We start from the raw sequence: 10,354 nt of genomic DNA on the forward strand, positions 1-10,354 counted from the left end.
AACACGTCCCACTGTGCAGGAATCAGCTCCTTCTTCCCAGGTAGCGCCAACAGAGATAAAAAGTTCCAGCCACAGACTCGGAATACACGCTAATTTCTCCTCAAGCGAATCCCGCCGCCTTTAAGAAGCTGGAATAAACGCCGACGCTCTGTGGGTCACGGGCTCGCACGAGCGGCGCCCCGGCCACACGCGTGAGCTGGCCCGGTGGGCGACTCCAAAGCAGGACCAGAATGGAATCGGCCGGGGTCGTCGCTGGGCCTGGCTCTCCCGCCCCATCGAAGCCTGCCTAGTTCATTGCCAAGTACCTCTGCGTCATGGGTTTTTGAAAGCTATACGCTAACGCTATAAGTGTCTATCTACCCTTCTGATCGGGCTCAATGTGCATTTACTTCGCCCGGCCGAAAAGCGATCACATCAGCGCGGTCGGTGTTACAGCGTCACTTGGAGACTTTGAAAACAACATGGAAACACAATGTATCAACCGACGCAGCCGTTTCCACACGCTTTAGCCTTGATGTCTTTTCCCACATCTGTGCAGACGCCTATTCCTCTTCGCTTAACACGTTTCTTTTTGCCAACTGCTTCTTTACTTAAATTTATTTTAAAGGGAAACTGCGTAAGAATCCAGCATGAGAGAAAGAGAGCTTGACATCCATGAACGATAACTAATAGGATGAGAAAGAATGCTTGGGTTTTTTTAGTGACTCCCCCGGTAAGAAAGCCGGGCCAGATGCTGCTGGCACCCCGCCCACGCTGCTACGCGGGAAAGCGCTGAGCGGAGTCCCCACTCCCTGGGGACGGACGAGAACTGCGACGGGAATGGCAGTGGCGAGCTCGGGCTCGGGCGGGACGGAGCACAAGGCTGCTGAATGCTGTGCTCTGCACGTCCGTCACCTTTCCTTCTGCTATTCCCACCCATTTGGGAAGACGAATTACGGACGCTCACTGCTTATAGGTAAACGCCTGACCCAAAGAGCCGTCAAAGGTCAAAACAAAACAAAAAAAAAAAGTGGGACATTCTTTCCAAAATTTAGGGCGAGTCCTAAAACGCAGCTATGCACAGACAGCCCATGGCGGGTGGGAGGGGATGTGCGGGCAGGGGGAGCGGACGCTGGCCTGACTCGAGTACAGCAGGAGGAAGAGCCAGGGGTCCGAAGAGACTGCAGAGCACCAAGCCCTGGGGGAGTCGCTGGAAAAACCCAGAGGAGCCCAGGGTGGTCCAGTGAAGCAGGAACGCTCGTCGGGAGCACCTGGTCCAAAAGCTACCGCAGGATGACCGTGGCCTCTGAGCAGCGGCTGCTTTACACCACACAGCCCCACGGGGAAAGCCCGCCAAAGCTCGTCCTACAACTCGGGGTCATGCCGCTTTGAATCTTCCTCCAACTGTTACGAATAGAACTAAGAATGGGTTAATACAGTCAGCTCTCGTTATTCGCTTCTGTCCTGTAACGTGCCACGGACCCCGAATCAGCCAATCCGGAGCCGTCGCTCCTAAGAGAAACACAGAGTGAGGTTCCCGTGAGCCTCTGGTCGTAACGTTTTCACCAACCGTCCGTGTAGAACCTGCTTTCTGTGCGTTTCAGTTTAAAGACGCCTTATTCGACGTAACCGTTGATTCGTTAACACCGGCCTCGCAGCAACAGCGACAGCTCTCACACCTGCACGGAGCTCGTCTCGTGTACGTGCCATCCGTGAGGCACATCACGGCACTTGGGCACTGTGCTCGGGGCCGTTTTAAACGGTGAAATCGCCAACGAAAAGCACAGAAATGTGAAAACCACGATGAGGACTCTTGCTCAGGTTGAGAGCCAAAACGAGAAGGCAGAGTGTCGCCTCGTCCCACCCAGCTGGGAACATGCGCTTCTAGGGTTTCCTCCTCTGCCCGTGTCCTTGAATGACCTTGAAAATGCCGCAGGTATTGACTTAGGGGTTCCGAATAATCTTGAGAGAGTAGGTACGCTTTCAAATACGGAATCTATGAATAATGAGGACTGACTGCACTAATAAAAATTGATATTCTCAAGAAAGGGTAAAAATTAAGAATCTCACCCACACACACAGGCACGTGCACGCACACCCACAATCACACACGCGTGCACCGGAAATGTACCTTTTGTATTTCTGAGAAAAAACACCACATTCTGGTCCAGAAACTCCTCGGGAACGGGCGTGCAAACCACGTGCAGATTCGTCTTGTACACGGTGTGCTTGACGATTCTCTGAAACATGGGGAACGAGCATGCATCACGCCGAGATATCTCCGTTCACCTGAACGACCTCGCGTTCACGCGCACGTGAGCTCCCCCCTCAATGCCATGTTCTGATCTCGCTTCCTGACGAAGCTGCCGCAGCCACAGGGCAGGTACTAGCGGGTCACGCAAGGGAGCTAAAACCACCCAGACTCATCTACGGCCATGCCACCCTGAACAAGCCCGATCCCGTCTGATCTCGGAAGCTAAGCAGGGTCGGGCCTGGTGAGTACTTGGATGGGAGACCACCTAGGAAGACCTGGTGCTGTAGGCGTAAAAAATAAAACATAAAGGATTGTAAGCTGACAAGGTCCTTGCAATCTGTGAGGTCAACCACGGGTAGCCTCACCTAAAAAATAAAATAAATAAATACTAAATAAACAAATAAATAAGTAAAATGACCCAGGCTCTGAACCCAAAGCCTGACTTGTCTGTTAACTGCCCAACGCAGCCACGCTTGAATAAACTGACCTGGGAAAAGTCCAGAGAGAGTTTTTCTAGGCTGAAAATTGCAACAAACCAGGCTTTATTTTGGTCTTGGGGGGTGGGGCATATTCACAGAGCAGTAAGCGTAATGTCATTTAGCACAGACCAGGCTAAATGTTTACATCCTCGCTTTAAGCGCTACCCCTGGGATTTGTGCAAGAAAGGGTTAACTCAGCAGACCTAGGTTGTCCAAACCCTGCACATCCCACAGTGGTTCACTCTGGCCCAGAACCAGCCCCTGGATCAGAACCTCCAAGCCTTTGGAATGTGCTGCCTGATGTGAGTGTCCGTGCACACGTGGGGACTTGGGTTGGTCATGCCGGAGAGTCTGTGCGAACAAACTGATTTATGGGTGATGCCTGTCCTTGTGCTCCTGGAGCCCTGGGTCACACTGCCTCAGTTTGACCTCTGTGGGTGCTGGAGACCGAGTCATGTCAGACACAAGGGCGCTTCCTGCTTATGTGACTGACCCCCAATAAAAACCCTGGACACTGAGGCTTGGGTCCGCTTCCCTGATTGGCAAACTCCCTACATGTTGTCTCGCATAGCTGCTGGGAGACTTAATCTAAGCCATCCATGTCCTCACGCCTCTGCGAGGGGACAACAGGAAGCTCACACCTGTTTTCTGCTGGCCCCTGTCCCGTGTGTCTTTCTTCCTCGTTGAAGGTAACCTGCATCCTTTCACTGAAATAAACCATAACCACGAGCATAAAAGCTTTTCTGGGTCCTGTGAGTCATTCTAGCGAATCATTCATTCTGAGGGTGGTCTCGGGGACTCCCAACACAGGAGACTGTCATCTCCGTTCCAACGCGTACGTTCCTTGTGTGAATTGTGTCAGTTGCTCAGATTCATCAGAGGGTACGACATTCCCATGAACCGCCCTGCCCCGCAAGGAGGAGAGAGCCACGTGTACCTTGACGGGCAGGTTTTCCAAACTCTCTTTGTCGACTTCTTCGCCCTCTGTGCCGACTAAAGACTGATAGGCAGAATTGTTTTTTGGCTGAACGTTCTTAGCTGCAAAACATTAGTCAATAAGCAAGATGAACTCATCAGGAGACTGGATTTCCTCCCGTCAAGACCAGACCTGCGCTTTGTACGAGAGTCTGTTTCGTTCGGCCTGCATGTTGTCAGAAAGCTGTACTTATAGTTTTTAGACATAAATCCCACAGTGGCCTTGACTTACATTCTAATTAGGAGTGTTGTACTGCACTTCTGATGGGTCCTCGATCAGAAATTCAATGTGTGTATGTTTTTTTTTGCGGGGGGAGAGGCGGGGTGTCTCCTAGGTTCAGTGTTCAATAAGTGACTTCTCGAATTTTTACTTCAAAAGGATTTTGTCATCAGGATGAGAATAATAGCTAACGCGTTAGCATTTACTGTCTTTTCACTATGAAACTTGAAACCCATGGGGGCTGAAAAGAAAAGTCATCTAAACAAAAGGATCAAGTCTCTCGAGTCCGCCGTCATCGACACTGATCCAGGAACCTTGGCGGGAGTGGGTCACAGCCCCGAGAGCTCCTGACCAGTCCGGTGATGAGGGAGGAGGCAGCGCTTTCCCTGGACAGCCCAGCTCCTCCTCAGCAAGGCAGTGTGGCTCTGGAATCGGGTCCGAATCTTGTCTACTACTGATTTTCTTACCCCTAAACTGGGACAGCATCGCCTTCGGGTCAGACTCCGGGGCACTAGATGACAAGGTGGTTCGGCACTTGGCCTGCTGCCTGGCAGGGGGCAGCGCCTAGAGCTGGTGCCAGCACCATTATCAGAGCACAAGTAACGGCGTGAAGTCAAAAACGCACTGACGGACGGACCCCACGCCGCTGAGCTGCACGCTCAGAGGCGGATAAGGTGGCACGTTTTAAGGGACGTATATTTCGCCAGGATGAAAAGCAAAGAAAAAAATGCACTTGAGTATTGACTCACAAGTCACAGTATTTTGCTTCGTTGGAAAATTCCCACCCAGGTCGTCCCTGCTCACAAATTTACTGGCGCCGAACGCAGGGTGCACGTTACCGCGAGGTGAACACGGTAAACGTGGCCGTGGCCTCAGAACCACCGCCGGCCTTACCGAAAGCCACCTCAGACGGGCCTTATGAAGGACACGCAGCCTTCACTTCTAAACTCGTAGCCCCCTTCCCACAGTCTTTACTATGCAGGGGATTATATTTTAGTCAAAAATAAATCCTTCTGAGAAAGCAAAGGACACAGAAGGAGACACTGAACATCATCCAAATCCTTTTTCCCCTCTGATTGTTGAATATTTAGCATCGTGTCAACGTGATGTGTCTAATCCAGAGCATCTGCTCTTTGTCAGGGGAGGAGAATTGTGGGATCGATGGGAAATGGGGGTCATTCGACACTGCTGGGGGTGGGGTCATCTGGAGCAGGGTTTCTCAGAGTCATCAGACTATCGACTTTGGGCGGGAGGGGGCGGGTCATTACTGGTCGTGGGGGGCTGTCCTGGGCATTGTAGGATGCTGAGCAGCATCCCTGGCCTCTACCCATTAGATGCCAGTAGGTCCCCCTCCCAGTGATGACAACCCAAAATGCCTCCAGACATTGCCAACTGTCCCCTGGGGGCCAAAATCCTCCCCACCCCCATTGAGAACCGCTGCCGTAGAGAGCTGTGTCAAAGCATTAGCTAAGGCCACCTCATCACTACAGGAGAAACAGCACAAAGCCCTCCAGGGACCAAGAGCATCATGGCACACGCACGTGTACCTACAGCAGCTTCTCCGGTTTCGACCTTGCAAATGATTGGCCGTAAAATCTTTGATTCGCGCCTCAGATCGGCCAGAAGAAACGGCACATGTGGTTCGCAGATGGGAAGCCTTCTCTGTGAAACAGCACGTGCCGTGGTTCTGGGCCGAGATGTGTGTGACGCGGCCCGCACAGGGATGGGCGCTTCGCTTTGCCAACGCACGGCCTGGAACGCTGCCCGCCGCCTCCCCAGAACCGCAGAGCGTGAGCGTGTTTGGAAATTGGCTCTGCAGATGTCATCGGTTAAGATGAGGTCAGACCAGACAGGGTGGGCTCTAAATCTAATGACTGGCGCCTTTATAAATGTGTGGGTTTTAAAAACGTTTCTGTGGAAAGTCACCTCACAGGGCGACCCCATCATAAATTCCTCACTGGCCGGTCATGGCCGGCGGCCCCGCCCCAGGCCTATCGCTTCAGCAATAAAGACTCATCTTTGCCCCAAACCTGCCCTGGCCGCTGTTTCTGTGCGTCCAGGTGAACACACCTGGGGAATGCTTCTTTTCAGACCCCACTTCTAATACGAGACCAACGTCAAGACAGCAAATAATCTCAAATATCCCGTAATCTGATCCCCACCTTGATTTTCCCACTTCCTTGAATCCTCCTTAACTCCAAATGCGTTAAAAAAAAATTCTGCAAAACTGATATTCTCTGAAGCATGGGAGATCTCGCTCCTCAGCACATGTCATCAGTTTGGCTCGAATAAACTCATAAAATTTCTCTGCAGGTTTGGACGCGTCTTACATCGACACGCCGACCCTTCCTGCCAGGTGTCCGTCCGCTTCAGAAAGGCAAGAAGTCGAACCGGACAGTCGGGCACGGGCTCTCCTTGGGAGCACCCTCAGCTCTGCCGCCACCCGCCCGGGCCCTCCCAAGGCCACACCTGATGCTTTGTCCACAGACTCCACTTTCTGAGACTCGGTCTCTTCCTCTTCTTCTTCCTCCTCAGACGGGGCAGGTATCTCTCCATCTTGGCAGCCACATGAATGGAAAGCAAAAAATAAAACATAGTTGTGTCACTGCGTGAGACACGGGTATCAGGGCTCTCCTCGGAGCCCAGGGCGGGGACGCCGCGGGAAACTCCTGCATGTCGGCCTGTTGGAGGAAGTCGCGGAGAGGAAGTGGCCCCGGTGGACCCGGAAGCTGGTCCTGGGCAGTGGGAGGTCCCTCCCCCTCCCCCGACCCTGGAATGTCCGTTCCGCCCACCGGCCCACATTGGGGACCATGTTCAAGGACGCGGCCTGAGAGCAATGTGTGGTCGAAACCTTCTGGACGGTGGACGTGACTGAACCCCACAGAGGCCTCTCTGTAAACTGGCTGGCAGGCAGAAGGGACCTGGTCGTCTGGGACCCCAAACAAGCCTCAGGTGGAAGTTCCCTGCTTGTCAAACCTGTCACCTATCCGTCTGCAGTGGCCTGCCTCTTTCTGCCGTCTCTCCCTGCGCTCCGTGTCCGGGGGCCAGTCTGTGAACCAACACAGCCATACGGGAAATATTCCAAGTCCCAATGACAGCCCTAAGCAACGCAGAAGGAAGACCTGTGCGAATTCTCCAGGGCAGAAGGACACAAGAATGATCATGTAGTCACAACGAGCCCAGGAGAAAGATGAATGACCAACACACATGAAAAAAAGAGGCTCGATTCCACTCATTATTGAAACGTAGATTAGAATAAAGTAGCATGTCCACCCTTCATCTATGATAAAAGCTATGAAGAGTGACAATATCCATCGTTGGCAAACGGGGACCTCGTTACCGTGGGTGTGGGCTGGCAGGGCCTTTGTGGGGAGCAGTTTGCCGGGACCTAGCCAAAGTATAGACGTGCACACCCACTAAGCCAGCAACTCCACTTTTGCAAATCTGACCCACAGAAACGGGGAGTGTGCAGAGGCAGAGCTGCATCATTGCATCGTCGGTAAAATATAATGCCCTGGAAAGGTCCACGCCCATTAACCAGGGAGCGGATAAATAAAGTAGGGTACACCTACGTACTCGATATCTGTAAAATGAGGTGGATCTATTGGTAATGACCTGAAAAGTGCTCCAAGATATATTTGAAGGGGGGAAGTCACAAAATAATATGTATAGTATGATCTTATTATTTTAGGAACTCTATATATCTATATATTATCATTACATACATAGTATAGAAAGATATAGATGATGATACATAGGTAGATAGATAAGATAGATAGATGATTGATAGATAGATAGACAGACAGACAGTAGGTAGGTGGATGGATGGATGGATGGATAGATGGATAGACAGACAGACAGACAGCTAGATAGGCAATAGATAGATAAACAGGCAGATAGGCAGATTTGGAAAAGATCTGGCAGAATGCACACCAAACAAATATGACTTAAGGGACGGTGAAAGGTTGCTTTTCGCTTTTTACCTTATATAATTCTATTATGTGAATTTTTAAGAGAACATCTTTCAATACTACTTATGTACTTTTTAAAAATTTGAACAAGTTATTAACTGATATATACATTATGATTCCATTTAGTTATTTCAAGAAACAATATATGCTCGCCTATTAGAACAGCATCTCGGGCTATCTGCTGCTGTGGGAGATAATCTCTTGCCTCGCCCCCACCCTCACCAGCATCCATTTGTCTCCATTTATATAACTTTTAACTGGGAAAGAGAGAAGTCTTGACCAGAAGAGGGGCAGAAATAGAGAAGAGGGATGAAGAGATACACGCCAGCCCTGCTCCAGGGCCTTTGGACATATCAGAGCCCCCAGAAAAGGTCTAATGAAAGTGTCCAAGGACCTTCGTGAGTCTATAGACGATGTAAGCAGAGGGTGAGTGACAATGCGTGACAAGGAGCTGGGGAGGAGGTCCCCTCTCCCCACCCCTGTCAGTACCCAACACCACTCTGTACCAGCACAGCATCCTCACGACGTGGAGACAGCGGGGAAGGGCCGGAAAAGGAGGGGGAGCACAGGGAGATTCAGAGGCAGCCCCGAAACGGATCCCAGCCCGAGGGAGGTTTCCAAACACCCTTGGGAGGGTCCAGGACTGAACCAGAGGGACCTTCTGGAGTGAGACCGAACTCTGCTTCCACGTGGAATGGGGACATCCAGCCAGGAGACACTGGGCCGAACACGTTGAGTATACACAGCACAGAAAACAGCCCCCGAACTGTTAAGTTAACCTAGAGGTCTCAAGAAGGGTCCAAGTTATGTCCATTTCTTAGGGTTTTGGTATATTTTTTCTAAGTGTACAAAATTGGGTTACTGAAATTTGGTTCGTGTTAAATAGTCGATCCTGTTAGTAGCCATAATCCCACTTGGTGGTAATGAAAATGTCTCATTTCAAGGTCCTGTTGTAATGTAATGCCCAGGTTCGAAGGTCTGCCTGGGGAAAAAAAGTAAAAGACTGGAAGGTTAGACTCAAAAACGTTATCGTGGTCATCTCCGCGGGTGCCAGCAGGGATTTGTTATTATGGCTTATTTACGATTTTGGATTTTTCTGAAATGAATGCTTGTATTATTTTGTGCAAAAAATATTTAAAATAAGTAAATGTTCCTTACAAAAAGAAAAAAAAGAGTTCTGCCTTTCTGCCTTTCCCACTCTGCGAATGGCCCTGTAGGGGATCCAGAAGCCTGGGAATGGCAGGAGATCAGCACAGGAGGCTGACACTGACCAGCGTCTCACAAACCTCGGCACAGGACACCTGCGCAGATGCCCCTGCTCCTGCTGGGAGGAAACTGGGCACGTTTCTCAGTCTCCTTCTCCAAGGTGTACCTGAGTGTCCCCTGCCCACCCTCTGTCCTGTCTCCTCATCTAGCCCCATGCATCCCCCACCCCCAGGCCCTCTCCATGTCCCTGGACTGGACCAGCCACCTCCACAGAGGGCTCTGGGCATCCGGTTACAGTCATTATTTTTGCTAACTGCAATGCTAATTTGCCAAACATAAACATTTAAAATGTACTGTAATTTTTCAAACCTCGTTTGGGCATTACTTTACAACGACATGTCGGCAGGCGCCTGGGACGATGGACACGGCTGCTCGTATCCACCTAGGAGACTGAGGCCGAAGTGTCCCTCCCGGCTCCCAGCTCCGGGGCCACCCCTCTCTCATCCATGTCACTCAGTCATTGGTCGGTGGCTCCTCCTCGTCGCTGCCGGTGAGACCTCCGCGGGGGAGTCACTTAAGCGTCTCTGCGCCACAGCTCGCTCACCTGTCCGATGGGGCGAACGGTGCGCCCACTCGGCGCGCCCGCTTCGGAGCTTTCCCGCGCTGACGCGTGCGTGGGGACCTGTCCCCGGTGCGGGGCAGGTGCCTCACACGCGCCCGCGGCGGCTGTTGGCCTACGCGCCGCCCGCCCCCTGCGGGCTCACCCGTCTCCACGTCCACCTCCTCCGGCACCAGGGCGCGGTAGAAGAACAGCGTGGAGGCGCCCTCCTCGTCGCTCGTCTGGTTGAGGAAGTGCAGGATGAGGTCCTCGGCCTCGCCGTCGTCGCGGTTCAGCAGGTCCTCGAAGAGCTGCGGGTCGGTGAGGCCGAAGGCCTGGTACACGCGGTCGCGCATCCACAGCACCCGCAGGTCGTCCATGGCGCCGCGCCGCGCCGAGCCAGCGGGGACAGCGGAGAAGCGCGCGGCCGGGAGCCCGTGGCAACGGCGCCCCGCACACGGGCGCCCCGGCAACGGCCGCCGAGGGCGTGGGCGGCGCGGGCCAGGAGGCGCCGCCCCCCAACATCTCCCTCCCCGCGCTCCGCTACGCTCTTGGGGCGCACACGCCGCTCCCCAGGGCGGGCGACGGCGGGCCCCGCGGTGCACCCGGAACGGTGTCCTGTGATTCCCAGCACCGCCCTGCGCATGTCACCATTAAAGAAACCCAGGCAAG

At 52.7% G+C, this 10,354-nt stretch overlaps 1 protein-coding gene and 1 non-coding gene across 3 annotated transcripts; one reads left to right on the forward strand and one right to left on the reverse strand.

Annotated features, from left to right (window-relative positions):
- Positions 1 to 383: 383 nt before the first annotated feature.
- LOC120616008 (dynein heavy chain 10, axonemal-like) lies at positions 384 to 10,139 on the reverse strand. Of its 2 annotated transcripts, XM_039879258.1 has the most exons (4): positions 9,849 to 10,139; positions 6,377 to 6,463; positions 3,650 to 3,750; positions 384 to 2,219 (listed from the first exon to the last, which is right to left on the reverse strand). In XM_039879258.1, exons 1-4 carry the CDS (start codon positions 10,060 to 10,062, stop codon positions 2,046 to 2,048), a joined length of 576 nt encoding a protein of 191 aa, XP_039735192.1. In that variant the 5' UTR covers positions 10,063 to 10,139; the 3' UTR covers positions 384 to 2,045. The 2 variants fall into 2 exon arrangements, with proteins under 2 accessions (XP_039735192.1, XP_039735193.1); XM_039879259.1 differs by lacking the exon at positions 3,650 to 3,750.
- LOC120616183 (5S ribosomal RNA) lies at positions 2,405 to 2,523 on the forward strand. The gene has a single exon (XR_005656505.1). It is a non-coding gene; the product is annotated as a 5S ribosomal RNA (ribosomal RNA).
- Positions 10,140 to 10,354: the final 215 nt, after the last annotated feature.

The sequence above is a fragment of the Pteropus medius genome, unplaced genomic scaffold (assembly GCF_902729225.1).
Source record: "Pteropus medius unplaced genomic scaffold, Ma_sr-lr_union100, whole genome shotgun sequence".
NCBI classification, from domain to species: domain Eukaryota; kingdom Metazoa; phylum Chordata; class Mammalia; order Chiroptera; family Pteropodidae; genus Pteropus; species Pteropus medius.